Source organism: Melospiza georgiana, chromosome 11 (assembly GCF_028018845.1).
Source record: "Melospiza georgiana isolate bMelGeo1 chromosome 11, bMelGeo1.pri, whole genome shotgun sequence".
Lineage (NCBI taxonomy): Eukaryota > Metazoa > Chordata > Aves > Passeriformes > Passerellidae > Melospiza > Melospiza georgiana.
In genome coordinates, this window is record NC_080440.1 from 11932759 (window position 1) to 11947020 (window position 14262).

The 14262-nt window shown below is 60.2% G+C and overlaps 3 protein-coding genes across 3 annotated transcripts; 1 reads left to right on the forward strand and 2 right to left on the reverse strand.

The window, feature by feature from the left end:
• Window positions 1–730: 730 nt before the first annotated feature.
• LOC131088187 (histone H1.10) lies at window positions 731–1874 on the forward strand. Its single transcript, XM_058032036.1, has one exon. It carries the CDS (start codon window positions 797–799, stop codon window positions 1451–1453), a length of 657 nt encoding a protein of 218 aa, XP_057888019.1. The 5' UTR covers window positions 731–796; the 3' UTR covers window positions 1454–1874.
• Window positions 1875–4937: 3063 nt separating this feature from the next.
• On the reverse strand, window positions 4938–7255 carry LOC131088123 (histone H2A type 2-B). The gene is made up of 2 exons (XM_058031940.1): window positions 7218–7255; window positions 4938–7146 (listed from the first exon to the last, which is right to left on the reverse strand). Exon 2 carries the CDS (start codon window positions 7079–7081, stop codon window positions 6701–6703), a length of 381 nt encoding a protein of 126 aa, XP_057887923.1. The 5' UTR covers window positions 7082–7146; window positions 7218–7255; the 3' UTR covers window positions 4938–6700.
• Window positions 7256–8771: 1516 nt separating this feature from the next.
• On the reverse strand, window positions 8772–14153 carry HMCES (5-hydroxymethylcytosine binding, ES cell specific). The gene is made up of 6 exons (XM_058031939.1): window positions 13971–14153; window positions 12128–12271; window positions 11674–11793; window positions 10963–11129; window positions 10305–10497; window positions 8772–9901 (listed from the first exon to the last, which is right to left on the reverse strand). Exons 1-6 carry the CDS (start codon window positions 14151–14153, stop codon window positions 9695–9697), a joined length of 1014 nt encoding a protein of 337 aa, XP_057887922.1. The 3' UTR covers window positions 8772–9694.
• Between the last annotated feature and the right edge of the window lie 109 nt (window positions 14154–14262).

Sequence of the window (14262 nt, forward strand, 5' to 3'; positions counted from 1 at the left end):
CCCCGAGCCCGGCCGGGAGCCTTCCCGGCCCATCCCCAGCCCTACCCCGGCCCCGCCGCGCTTTTCGCATCCTCCTCCGGGAGTGGGGGGGTCACACCGGGCACGCAGGGCTCCCCCGGGGGCCTCCCCGCGTTGACCAGGGGGTGAGGGTCGGTGGGGGGATGGCCCCAGTCGCAGGGGCGGGGACCCCGGCCACGGCGGGGCATCTCGGCGCTGCTGCCGGCGGCCGCGGGAGGGCGTCGCCTGTGTTAGTTCCCTCCGGAGAACCCAGGGCCAGCGCCGCCGCCACCGCCCCCCGGGCCCCGCCGCCTCCCCCCGCCCGCGGAGGCCCCTCTCGGGCGGCGGGTGACGGCGCCGGCGGTGGGCGGGGGAGCCGAGGTGAGGCCCCAGTCGTCGCCGTACTGGGCGCCCCCCTCCTCGCTGCCGCCGCCGCGCCGGCCGCGCCCCCAGAATCTGGGCGGGGGTGCTCGGGCGGCGCTCGGCGGGGGCGGCGGGGGCGGCGGCGGGCGCGGGCCGGGGGGGCGCGGGGCGCGGCGGCGCGGGGGGGCCGGGCGGCGGCGCGGGGGCCCCGCGAGCGAGCCCCAAGAAGCACAAACGGGGCTGGCGGCGGACCAGGCTGTTGTTGTTCTCAGCGTGGTCCGCCCCGCGCCCATATAAGAGGCAGCGGCGGCGCCCGCCCCGGCAGAACGCGCACCGAGTGGAGCCGAGACAGCGCGCTGCGCTCGCCGGGCCCCGCCACGCCGCCGCTGCCCCCGCCCGCCCCCGCGCCGGCCCGCGGCCCGCCACTCCCCGCACCATGTCGGTAGACCTAGAAGAAACCGATCTGCCCATGGCTGAGGCAGAGGAGGCGCCGCTCTCCCCGGAGAAGAAAGCGGCTGCTAAGAAGGCGAAAGGAGGCGGCGGCGCCTCGTTGTCGCCATCGAAGAAAAGGAAGAACAACAAGAAGAAGAACCAGCCGGGCAAATACAGCCAGCTAGTGGTGGAGACGATCCGCAAGCTGGGCGAGCGCAGTGGCTCCTCGCTGGCCAAGATCTATAACGAGGCCAAGAAAGTGGCTTGGTTCGACCAGCAGAACGGCAGGACTTACCTGAAGTACTCAATCAAGGCACTGGTACAGAACGACACGCTGCTCCAGGTCAAGGGCACCGGCGCCAACGGCTCCTTCAAGCTCAACAGGAAGAAGCTGGAAGGCGGCGGGGAGGGGGGCGCGGGCAACAGCGCCCACAAGTCCCTCAAGAAGGCGACGGTCTCCTCGACCCGGAGGGCGGAGAAGCCGGCGGCCAAGAGCAAGAAGCCCGAGAAGAAATCGCACAAGAAGGGAGCCAGCAGCGCGGCGGCGAAGAAAGACAAGGGCAAAGCCAAGAAGGCCACCAAGAAGGGAGCCGCGTCCCCCGGGGGCAAGAAGGTGAAGAAGTCGGCAAAGCCCAAGGCGCTCAAGAGCCGGAAGGCATGAGACCGAGGCGCAGGGAGCCTCCCGCCGCCCTCCGGGCTGAGAGCCCCGCGGCACAGACTGCTCTGAGGACAGACCCCAGGGGACCCGCTTTGTCTTTGTGTTGCTGACTCGCCTCCGCAGCCACCGCCGTGCGCGGTGAGCGGGGCTGCGGCCGCCCCAGCGCCCCCCCCTTCCCCTTCTCTGCCGCCTTATTTTGTCCATCCCTTTTCCCCCCCATCCCATTCCGCGGCTTTTCCCCGATCGCGCCCTTTTGTTTTCGGCCGTGCCCCTCCCCGCCTGTAGACGGTTCCCGGCCCCCTCCCCGTCCCCCCGGTTCTCGGGGATTTTTCCCGCCCGGTTTCCATAGCAGCCATTTTGCACGGGGCCCCCCCGCGCCACGTGGGCCGGTCCCGCTCCCGCCGCCCGCGCGCGCCCCGCCTGGCCCCGCCCCCCCCGCCGCCCGCTCGCGGCCGCACCAAAGGGCCGGGGCGCCCCCTGGCGGCCCGCGAGCGGCCCCGCCGCCATGGCAACGGCCCGGCGCGCGGGAGCGGCGCCCCCTGGCGGCCGCCGGCCGCACCTGCAATGGCCTTTAATGTTTTTGTATGGGTCTGGGGTGGGAGGGTGGGGAGGGTTTGGGTTAGTGGGGTCGTTTTTTGGTTTCTTTTTTTTTTTTTTTTTCTTTTCATTTATCGTCGTTTCAAATAAATTGGTACAAAACGACTCTCCCGTGTGCTCCCTGCCTGCAGGCGTCAGGGACCGGGCAGGAAGGGGGCTGGTCCCAGGGGGGCTTTCCTGCTGTTCGGGGTCCGTGCGGGTGCCGATGCGCAGAGCCCGCAGCCCGCTCCGAGTGGGGGACAGGAGCAGAGGAAGGAGGGTCCCCGCCATGGAGGCAGGGCAGGAGCGCGATGGTTGCGCAGCTCCGCTCCCGGAGCAGCGGGGCGGGCGCAGCCCCGGCGGACACGGGCAGGACACACACCCCCACAGCCGGTACCGATCCCCCGCAGCACCCGGCTGGACAGGGCAGCTCCTGGGGCACGGCCCTCGCCCCTCTCCGGGCGGGAGCGTCCCCGGTCCCGCAGCAGGAGCGGCAGCCGGGCACAGCCGGAGCCCCCCCGGCGCTGTCTATTTATAGCGGCCCGGCGCGGTTGCGTAAATCCCGGCGGGATCTGGGCCATCTTGTTCTGCCGGCTGCGGGAGGCACCGAGGGACGAGCGGGCTCATCGCCCTCCGTGCCCCGGGGCTGCCGCAGAGGGGGGACACGCAGGGGCAGCCCAGCCCCGAGCACGGGGCGGAGAGCGGGGCACGGAGGGGTGCAGGGACCGCCAGGCCGCTGGGTGAGCCCTGGCAGCGCTGCCATCGCCGCAGCTCCCACCCCACAGCACGGCCCTGCCCCGCTGCTGACACAGCCAGGGAGAGTTTCAGCAGCAGCACTGCCCGAGGGATGCTCCAGCCCTGTGCTAGGGAACGCAGCATGGATCAGGCCCATTCAGCATCCCCCGGGAGCAGGTGACAGGGACGGCAGCCAGTGGGACCTAGGGACTGTCACACCAGTCCTTTCAGCATCCCTGGGGAAGGCACAGCCTCTTCCTCAGGGCCCCAGTCAGTCCTGCGTTATCCCTTTGTTCCCTGCAGAACAAGCAGGGAGAAGGGAAGCAAGTTTTACTACTCCCTGAAGAACTGTCTTTTTGCTAATCCACAAGAGAAGGCAGCCATGCTCCTGGAAGAGACCAGCCCTGGTGTGGCAGAGGCTGCAGCCTCCCTCCAGGGCTGTATTCAGGAGCAGCAGGCCCCATCCTGCTGGCCCACCCCAAGCCTGGGACAGATCTGCTGCACTCTGGCACTGCCCTGCTCTGTGTCCTGAGCCAGCAGCTGCAGCTTTGGGAGGATCAGAGGGGATGCCCTCACCAGGGGCTGGGACACAGGGGCTCCCCAGGAAGAGAGGCTAAACCCAAGCCCATCTCAGGGCTCAGCTCTCCTTGGCTCTCAGCAGCATGGCAAACTGTAACCATCTCTCCAGGCAGAACAGCAGGCACGTTCCTGTGGGCAGATAAAGGCAGAAACAAGGCAGTGACCCTCCATCTGCCCAGCACAGGGAAGGCAGCAGGGTGACACTGTGCCAGTCCAGCTGGAGCTGCCTTACCTCACAGGCTGGCCCTGCCAGAGCCATGATGCTGGGGCATCCCTGAGCGAGCTCCCCTGGGTGCTGCCAGCCGTGAGGAGCGGGCTCTGGAGAGAAACCCAAGCCCTGGGGACTTTGAAGAGGCAGTGACTCATCTCATCCAATGCCAGAGCTGAGGGACACAGCTGGCAGAGACTGTGCTGCACGTGGTGATGCACAGCAGCCTCCCACAGCCAGCAGCTTTCAGCTCCCAGTCTGTGCTCATCCCAGCTTCAGGTACCCAAGGGAACAATCCTGCAGCCTCCCAGCCCTCTCCTTAAGGGAAGCACAGACCAAGAGACCCTTCCAGGCTCACCTGACCTCTGGGGAAGGCTCTGCTCCTTCACATGAGCTCTGGTGCTATGAAGCATTCAGAAGAGCCATGACCAGTGTCATCCCTCCAGAAAGGACAGGACCTGTCCCTGAAGCTGCAGGCTTGACAGTGACCACATTTATTCCAGCTTTAAAGACCAAGACTTCCAAATCTGCTGGTCACAACAGTGTTCAGCTGTGAAGTTTACGAGGTGATAAAGGCCAAGCACTTCAGCAATGCTTGCTGTGACAGACAGGATTTCCTTCGGTCTGCCCTGCACCATCCCAGCTTCCCCAGCTGGGCTGTCACATGCCAGCAGAGGCAGCTGAGAACGCGGCTGGAGCTCAGTGTGGAGGGTGTGCCACCAGCACCCAGGGAGGCTGCAAGCGCTGGGCAGCAGCGCCCGTGCTGGCAGGGCAGCTGGTGACACTGCCCTGCAGGGACCTGCCCAGCACCCACACCTCCCACAGCCCTGCACAGACCAACCCAACACCACTGGGAGCCATCCGAGCTTCCCACACCCCTTACTCCTCCCTAACACCCAAACAGGGTGCAGCACTGGTGCAGAGCATCTCCAGAACAGCCACCTGGGAATGCCCAACAAAGGGGAGGGTGTGAGGGTAGCAAACAGCCTTGCAGCTCCAGGCTCCTTCCTTCTCTCCAGATCTCTGAAGGGAATTTTCTCTCTCTGCAAGGTCACCCAAAGGCTCCTGGAGCACCTCAGCTCTGGGGAGGGTCCTGGGTCCAGCCTCACTCCTCCTCCTCCCCTGCACCCAGGCAGGAGCAGCTGAAGCTTCCTGGCACTTGTGACAGAGCAAGCAGGCAGTGTGGCATCCCCACAGCAGGGAAAGGAACCACACAGCAGCATTATCTTCTCTCAGGGCAGCAAAAGGCTCCCTGTCCGTGTGAAGGGCAAACCCACAGTCTGGCAGTGGTCCTGTCTGATGTTTTACCAGTCCTTCCCCTTGGAGAGCACAGACACCAGAGCCTGCCAGATCCCATGGGTTTGGTGAGGTGACAAGACACAGCACATGTAAAAGCATTCAACAGGGAACCAGTTTAATCAGACATCAGGTTTGCGCCATTCTTTTCAGAATCACAAGTTCTGCATTTTTCTAAGAAATACAAAGCACTCTCAGGTTGACAGAATGCTGGTCCTGGAGAAAACAAGAGGGAGAGAACAAGACACTAGGATACAGACACTAGGATACGGGGCAGCAGGAAGGAACCTGCTCATCCCCACCTGGCTGATGGCAACAGCCTGCAGGAGGCAGAGAGCTCCCAGGGGGTCTGTGCCCTGCTGTCCCCAGCCCAGTGGGACATAGGACACCTCCAGATCCCCACCAGCACCACACCAATGCACACACCCCAATGGAAAACCCCTGCATTAACCAGCTGACAAGCATCCAGGTTCTACTCTAGGTAACATTAAACTCAGATCCAGGGTAAGATACTTCATCCACAAGATTAACAGATGATTCAATAGGTTGAACACATGCTACTTACAGCACATAAATAGAAGATACTCTTTTTTTTTTTTTTTTTAACTTAAAAACCGTGTGATGAAGGTCTAGGTGGGACTGCCTCGACACTGCTGCATGCACACGAGTATCAGCCTCACAGAAGCAGGAAAGCTGTCTCTGCATCACCTATTCACGGGGTCACGGGACAGCTATCCTGCCCCCATGCTCAACATTAGCCACACAGCCAGGAAATAAACACGGCACTAGCCAGGAGTGGGCTTTAATACAAACTCTAGTGCTTTTCAGAAGAAATATTAATCCATAAAGGGTTACAGTTAACAGATATCATCATCACTTTTATTTCTCAGAGCCAGAAATAGTGCTGAACAAACAAACAACAACAAAAAAAAAGAGACAGAGTATGTAATTTCCAGAAGTGCAACCAGGGTACAGGGCAGCTCTCAGCGAGACGAAGGGCTTGTGCAGCTGGGAGAGGAGGGGAGCCATGGCAGAAGATGGCAGCTCCCGCTCCCGGCGGGCGCCTGACCTTGCGACGCTCTCCGAGGGGATTTGTCACCGCAGCCTCCACCCCACCCTGCACCGGGACCCACGGCTGTGGGAACACCGAGCACCCACCGAGCCACGGAGCTGCGGGGAGGTGGCTTTACAGGGATGTACCCAAAAATAGAGACCTTAAAATAAATAGGACTAAAGCTTCTTTACAGTAGGCAATGCACTAGTTTTACCATGAACAAAACTAAGACTAACAGCCACTCCTTGCCAATGGAGAAACTTTTTCTCCTCTTCACGTTTTCCAGCCCCCTGCCCTCGCAGCTGCAGTGCGGCCAGGACGGCATTGCTGAGGATGGAGGCGGGGGCACGGCAGCAGCGAGCGCACACCGGGGCGAGCAGGGGGGGCCCTGCACGGTCCCGGGGCTGGCGGAGGGGAGAGGCAGCCGGGGGTGCCCGCGTCCATCCCTGGGCCAGCTACACCAATGCTCAGCAGCTACCGGCAGCTCTGCACCGTGACCCAACCGCACGGCTCCAGATGGCACCGCTGCCAGCAACTGCGACCCAGCTGCCTCCTCCAACACCACTTCTTCCAGGGGGAAGAGAGGCAGAGTGGGGGCACAAGCAGGGCCTGACCTCACCCATGCTCACCCGGCACCGTGCCACGGCCCGGGCCAGAGGGGCAGTGAAGGGCTGGTGGGTGCTGCCAGGGCTCACCACCCGGCCAGCGCCGAGGGGCAGGACGGGGAACCGCAGCCCCGGCGGGAGGAGAGGTGAGGCAGTGGTGACAAGGGAGCTGGGGGCGGGGGGACGGGGGGCAGCGCTCACTTCTTGGAGCTCTGCGTCTTCTTGGGCAGCAGCACGGCCTGGATGTTGGGCAGGACGCCGCCCTGGGCGATGGTCACGCCGCCCAGCAGCTTGTTGAGCTCCTCGTCGTTGCGGATGGCGAGCTGCAGGTGCCGCGGGATGATGCGCGTCTTCTTGTTGTCGCGGGCCGCGTTGCCCGCCAGCTCCAGGATCTCAGCCGACAGGTACTCCAGCACGGCCGCCAGGTACACCGGCGCCCCGGCGCCCACCCTCTCCGCGTAGTTACCCTTGCGCAGCAGCCGGTGCACCCGCCCCACGGGGAACTGCAGCCCGGCCCGCGACGAGCGCGACTTGGCCTTGGCCCGCGCCTTTCCGCCGGACTTCCCCCGGCCCGACATGGCCGGCAGGCAGCGGCCCCTCGCCCCCGCCTCTCGAGCAGCGCCCGCACAGAGAGTCCCGGCGCCTGCGGGGAGACAAACGCCGTTACACCGCGCGGGGCCCGCGCCGTCCCCGCCCGCGCCGCGCCGCCCTTACCGCAAGCGCTCCCGCCGCTCCGCGCTACGCGCCGCCCGCCGCCGCACTGCCCGGCCCGCCGCCGCCGCGCCGCGGATATCGCTGCCCGCCCGCCGCACGCCGCCTCCCATTGGCCAGCGCCGCTGCCGCCACGGCGCTGATTGGTTATCGTGCCGATCCCTGATTTGCATAGGGCTCCCAGCGCCCCGGCTCCGCCGCGGGCCGGCGCCCAGGGCGGGCGGCGAGGCGGCTCTGCCTGCGCTCGGTCAGCCCCGAGGCCCGCCGGGGCTCCTGCACCCTCCAGCTGCTTCTGGCGGCCTCGGGGCCCAGGATGGAGGGACGGGTGTTGGCCCGAGCGCCCGTGGGTGTCTCGGCAGCCGTACCCGTTTGCCTTGGCCAAACCCCCAGGCCCTTCCTTGGTCAGCGGGATGTCTCTCCTGGGAGGGTACCAAAGTCTGCGGGCGAGGGCGATGCTATGGGGAAAGAACCCCCGATAGCGAGGGCAACCCCAAGCGAGTACCACCCGCCCTTGTCTCCTCAGGTATCAAAGGGGAAAGTTTCTCCCTAACCAGTTTCTGTGGACAGGCCGGGTTGACTGTGGTCATTGCTGCACCAGGTTAGTGGAACTGCCTCAAACAACCTTAGGCGAGCAGCCAGACTCCAGTTTAAGGGTGATGTAGCTCAGCAATAACACATCCTCATTAAACACTCAGTGTAGGGTTTTTTTTGGCCATGCTGGTGGTGTTCACAGTCTGGAGGGAGATAACCTGTACCCTGTGCCTTTGCATCGCCCCTGCATCCCCAGGGGAAGGATTATGTTCTCCAGAGCTGGGAAAGTTGAGCATCCCTCCACTCGTGCTCAGCATCTTCACTCCCTCCACAGCAATTGGAGACCTGAAATGAATTCCAGATGAGCTGGTGACCTTTAGAAAAGCTTCATCTGCAGTTAGCACTGACTAGGCTGGGGCAGCTGAGCAGCTCATGCTGGAACAGCAAGGGGCAGGCAGGGAGAGGAACCTCCCGTTGTGGCTCTTGCAAGGACAGGCATCAAGGTGACAGTGCCAGCAGCTGAAGGTCTGTTCTGGCAGGAGCTGCTAATACAGTGATTCTCTTGCCTCAAGTCACGGTGACAGCGATGAGGAGCCAGCTAGCAACAGGCTCTCTGGATAGAAATCCTAATCCCAGCTTCCCCTAAGTCATGAAACCAGCGCTCAGCTGCCTCCGGAGCACACGAGGGATTCAGAGGGATTCAGGGGCAGATTTCAGTCCAAGAGCACTTGGGTCTCCCCAGGTGTCCACCCTGTGGCTCCTGCCCTGGCTCTGCTGTCCCTCCCCAGGGACAGACTCAGCGACAGCCACCCTTGCAGCTCCCCAGGGACAGATGACTAGAGGAGCCCCAGAGTCACTCCTCAGGGAATATTTACCACTGGCAAATGGACAAGATCCACCAACCTGGCCTTGCAGAGCTCAGACCCTGAGAGCTCAGCAGTGGGAAGGTGCTTGGCTCCTCAGCAGATGGAGAGGAGCTGGGGCTGCAGTGGGCAAGAGGGCACAGACACACACATGGACAAGGGCACGGCACAGCCAGCCAGTGAAGCCCATTTTATTGTTTCCAACACAAAGGAAGCACTGATTTCTAGCAAGGATTTCAGTGTGTGTAAGGCTTTTGGTCTGTAACATCTGGCTCTGTTTACAAAATCCCTGACCTCAAAAACAACGGCCCTATGTTGTTCTGTAATGGCACTTAGGTTATCTGGGCTTTAATGACTGGCTGCCTTTTCAAATAAGGCAGAGTGCATCCCTCCCCAGATCAAGGAAATCCTCTCTAAGTCTTCAAATCCCATTAACAAAATGATTGTACAAACAACGTGACAGACACACTGGTTCCACAGCAGGGAAACCTAAACCAGGTCCAGTTCCTCCCTGTGCCACTTGAACATCTCCCTGTTCAGGAGCCATGAATGCACATAGCAATGCTGGTGCAGATCTTCCCAGCCTGGGGCTTCCTCATAATATTCACTGCTTGTTCCTCAGCACTGCAGCCATCTTTTGAGGGCAAGAGCATTGGAAAGGAATTGGTACAGAATCAGTGTGGAATTAAGTGGAAAAGAGGTAAAAGTTTAACACCAAAAAAGAGAAGAGAAAACCAAACAGAAAGAGACATGAACTATGAACATTGTCAGGAGCCAGAATGCCTCCCCAGCAGGCTGAGATGCTTCTCAGGGCTCTCAGAGCTTGTCTCCCTGCATGACTGGCAGGGAGGGAGGCCACAACAGGTTATATTCACTCCCATCAGCACAAGACAAAGCTAAAATCTTTACAGACATCAACCTTTAACAAAACCCAAAGAACACAGATAACAACCTAGAGCAGCAGAACAACACCTGAGAGGTTTGGACGATTTCAACACCAGTCTGCAAAGCCTTCCAAAAATACCATTTCTCACTCTGCTTAGGAAATCAGGGGTAAAAGAGATGGCCAGCCATCTCAGCTGGTGCCTAAGCCTTGTGCTTCTTCGCAGGTGGCTGTCCCTGCTTCCCCAGCCACTGCTGCAGGACATCTGCGCTGGTTTTCTTGGGTGAAGGGCTCTGGATGAACTGACTTGTCCACTTGGGCAAATCATTTTCTTTCTTCTGGGGAGAGCTCTCTTGGGATTTTTTTAACCAGCCCAGCATCCCTTTGTTGCTTGGGGTGGCTTTCACCTCCTGCATAGACAAAAGACAGTGAGAGGCACAGAGGGAGCAGGGCAGGCAGCCAGCTGCAAGAGCTGGTCCAGAGCAGGATGTGGAGGCTGGAGCAATAGCCCTGCCTGCAACCAAGCACATCTGTGGGAGGTTCCCCAGACTGCTGTGAACAGGCTTGTTCCAAGACCCATTTCACATGGAATTTGCCTCATTTGGCAGCAAAATCCTGGCATGGGCTGCCAGTTTTATTTTTGGAAGCAGAGGGAAGGGAATCTGTCCAGGGCTCCGCACTCCAGCATCAAGCACGGGCATGCTCTGCAGACACTGCCTACTGCCACTCCTCCTGCAGCCTGGCAGCTCTGACCCAGCTCAGAGACATTCTCGTGGCTGAGCTCCCCTCTGCCAAGCCCCCAGCAGCACCCACCTTCTTGGCTCCTAGCTCGATGGCTGCAATGCACTCGGGCGTGTTGTTGCGGATGTTGTTGACAAAGGTGGACACTGGGTGGAAAACAATGTTCTCTGTGGGCTGGATGAGTTTAACAGCTTCTTGGGTCGGCACTTCAGCAAAGTCCAGCCATTTCCTGATGGCTTCATCCCCATCCAGGATGGCTGGCATCCTAAGGGATAAGACAGTTGGAGCCAAAGCTCAGCAGCAATATGTCAGTGTGGTGGCAAAAGCCAGACTTTTGAGCCAGCAAGGAGCTGGCATCTAGGGGGAAACAGGAAAAACTGAAGCAGCAGAATGCTCTTCTGCAAGGCAGAGTGTGCATTCACTTCATCCAGGTAGCTGATTTGCTGGAAGAGGCAGAGGGGTTGACTGCCAGGCCCTGATCAGGCAGGGAGACCAGTTCCAGAAAGTGATCCAATTCCAACTGCCATCCACAGAGCACAGAGATGGTGATTTATGGAAAGGGCATGAGCTGGTGGCCCAAAATGAGTCAGTGACGTAGCCCTTCTCCCCTAGAGCAAGAGGAGGCTGCTGCACTCCATGCCTGTCAGTGCTGCCACACTGGAGTCTAGAGGTGCAGGTCTCCTACTTCATCCCCCTCCACCCTGCAACCCCCTTGCCTGCTCTCACTTGCCTGTGATGGATGAAGCTCACATCCTTGGAAGCATCCACAGTGATGATGGTGTAAGTGTACAGCATTTCTCCTCCTCCTGGTGGCTCCCAGCAGTCGAAAATCCCAGCCATAGTAAGCAACCTCCATCCTTTCCATTCTTCATCTCCCTCTGTCTCCTTGTCTGTCTCCTGCAGGAGAGAGGCCCCATCGTCCTGGTCACCAGGGTCAGCCAAAGCAGCACAGATCTGCCAGTGCTGAGGCAGGTCAGTGATTCAGATCTGAGTCATGATCACAACTAATCTGAGGCTCTCCAGGAGTCTTTTTACTGATCTGAGGTGACTCCAGGAGAGGCACCAGGACCCTCATCTTCCCACAGGCAAGCCAGTGCTCTCCTCCCCGTCTGAATATCCCAGCCACCGGTTCAGCCCAATGAAAGAGGTAGTGAAACTCCCAGCCCAGTCCCCTGTGAGCCACACTGCCCGCCCATGCAAATATCCGCACGTGGGGAGCAGTGACCGTGACGGCAGGGACGCCGTGTCACCTTTCACAGCCCGGAGACCGCTGCGATGGGGACCGCCAGCCACAGGGGGTGACAGAGTGCCGAGCCAGCACAGAGCACGGCCCTGCTGGATGGGCAGAGCAGGAGGGAAGAGGGCTTCTCCCCAGGCGGCTGAAGGGAGCACGGGCCCAGAGCTGGGTGCAAGTGCTCAGACACAGCAAGGGACTCCATACCGTGGCATCCTTGCTCTGGGGGAAGTAAATGAAATAGGGCTGCTTCCCCCCACTCTGCTGCTGCCACTCGTAGAAGCCATCGGCCAGGACCACGCAGCGCTTGCCCTTGAGGAGAGCACCCTGGGGAGAGACAGCACAAGTGAGCAGTGAGCAGCAGCCCCAGGCAGCCTGCAATGGCAGAAGGGCTCCTGCAACCACCCAGCCCTCTCACTCCCTCCCAGGACTTTCCTGAATTCCTGGGATGCACAAATGTCACCAGCAGTGCTATCCTGAGCTTTTCCAGTAAGTGCCTTTTCAGTTCTTTGTTTTAGTGAAACCCCCAGCTTTGCAGTACAGGGACTTGCCTCCAGTGCAATGGCAAGTGGTGACCAGTACCTGCCCAGCAGATGTTTCTGGCCTGGTTTTGCTGACTACAGGATTTTTGAGGCAGGACACAAAGGTGGCAGCAGCTCACCTTGTAGGAGGACTTGCTCAGCATGGTATCACTGCGGCAGTTGGAGGTGTTGAACTGCAGTTTGGAGGGGTTGTCCTGCTTGAACCAGGAGGGCACCAGGCCCCAGCGCATGTCCATGAGCACCCGCTCCGAGGAGTCAGCATCCTTTGAACAGAGAAACACCTCAGGTCAGAGCAATGTCACAGAGACCACGAGCATCCCCACAGCTTCAGAGAGGTGTTTTGGCAAGTCCTGTGGAAGTGGCTTTGCCGCCTAAAAGTGGGGATCTGGCCAGCATCTCTGCCAAGAGACAAGCTGGGGCTCACTGCCCCTCCAAGCCATGCAGAAATAGCCACTAATTATAACCCTTTCCATATCCTTAACAGCCTTCATGTAAGAATTAATCTTCAGCAGAAAACACATTAATATTTTGTAGGAATAAAGAACTGTCCCTGTGGGACTTACCCAACTCTCTGGAAGAATTAACACAGCTTCTTTTTAGTGGAAATGGCTGGAGACATGAACTCCAGAGCTCTTGAGTAAACAGCCACGTCAGGCTGGTGTCAAAGTCCTCAAAGCCTCCCCTGGTGACACCGAAAATCCCAAAGGGGCAAAAGCCTCATTTTCATTTTAATAATGCGATTTCTGCTGACCTGGTGCACTTTCACTGCTTGTGCTTTGCATATTACCTGCCTTTGGACAATGGAAACAGTTTGTGGCTTTCGATTCTCCCCCAGGCTGCTCTCACTTTCTGCCCACATCTGCCAGTGCTGGGTTGTTTGCTCCCAAAGGACTGCAGCAGACACACACAAATACACCTACTATAGCTGTGTGTATGCAGGGACGTGTATGTGTGCAGTTCTGTGAAGTCCTTCAGAGGTCCCTCAGGGTAGGAGTGGCAAAAAGGGACACCCTGCACAGCACCAGCATCCCAACAACGTGAACAGCAATGGACAACTAAGCAAGTGTCTGCCTGTGACCTGTACCACACTCCCTGCCCCATATGCTTCTGCTCCATCAGCTCCACTGCCTGCTCTCAGGGGCATGTGGGACCCCTAAAGCAGGAAAGGAGGGCATGAGGCTGATGGCATTGCCCAGGGCACTCCTGAGAGGTCCCACCGAGGCTCCCAGACTAACCCGCTCACCGGTGCCAGTAACGGCTGCGAAGTGCAGCTGCCCCAGCAGCTGGGGAGGGAGAGCAGAGCGGGTCCAGACCGGGATGTTCCGACTGAGCACACCCCGTTTCACCCCGCCGAACGCCAAAGAGCAGCAGTTGGCCGGGCACCCCTTGTGTGTGAAACCAAACGAGCAGCATCAACAGCCGTAGAGGCTGCCCAGGTTGTCCGGGGGGGGTCAGATAAGGCTTAAATTATGCGGGACAACAGTCACCACAGGTGTACAGCTACTGTCCTGCTCGGGAGTTGAGATTTTCTTTTTCTCTCTACTCTCTCCTACTAACAATGTGACCTGGACACATCCGCAGAGTTATGAAATCAAAAAAAAAAAAAAAAAAGGTGCCTCAGGAAAGCCAATTCAAACCAGCAGAGCAATTACAGACACTTGCAAAAAAACTCTACTAAGGTTAAGCACTTATACAAATTTTTGCAGAACACATAAACACTGTGGCGGAAACACGATTCCCCTCCTCCTTCTGAACATGTAAATATTAACAAGAAGCGACATTTCAGCAATTAGAAAATTCAATACCTGCCACGTACAGCAAAGCGAAACGAAACAAACCACGGCCGTTCAGAGCGAGTCCCTCACCCCCCCGGGAGGCATGGCCTCCTTCCCTCCGCTCCGCTGTGAGCTGCAGGATGCCCAGCCCCCGCCCCGCCGGGATGCGGCCCCAGGGAGGGGATACCTGCTGGAGGTGGCGGCGGGAGAGCAGCACGGGGCCGCTGGACTGCGGGCCCTTGTTGTAGGAGGGCTGGTAGCGCTCCTGCCGCACCCACTCGGGCTGCCGCTGCCGGCCCCGGCGGTCGCGGTAGGCGCAGGCCCGGCGCAGGTTGTCGGCGGCCAGCGAGCAGGCGGTGCGGCCGCACATCGCTCCCGCCCGCTCTGCGGGGCGCCGCGCTCCGCTCCGCTCCCGCCCGCCCCGGGGAGGGGCTGCGGCCGCGGACAGCGCCGGCCCCCGCCGCCGAAACGCCGGTCCC

Excerpts from the sequence above, each read along its gene's own strand:
- LOC131088187 (XM_058032036.1), top strand. The coding sequence starts at position 797 with ATGTCGGTAGACCTAGAAGAAACCGATCTGCCCATGGCTGAGGCAGAG.
- LOC131088123 (XM_058031940.1), bottom strand. The coding sequence starts at position 7,081 with ATGTCGGGCCGGGGGAAGTCCGGCGGAAAGGCGCGGGCCAAGGCCAAG.
- HMCES (XM_058031939.1), bottom strand. The coding sequence starts at position 14,153 with ATGTGCGGCCGCACCGCCTGCTCGCTGGCCGCCGACAACCTGCGCCGG. Across the intron at positions 11,794-12,127 it reads TGAGCAAGTCCTCCTACAAG|GGTGCTCTCCTCAAGGGCAA; the intron begins GTGAGCTGCTGC and ends GTCTCTCCCCAG. Across the intron at positions 10,498-10,962 it reads GTGAGCTTCATCCATCACAG|GATGCCAGCCATCCTGGATG; the intron begins GCAAGTGAGAGC and ends CTTATCCCTTAG.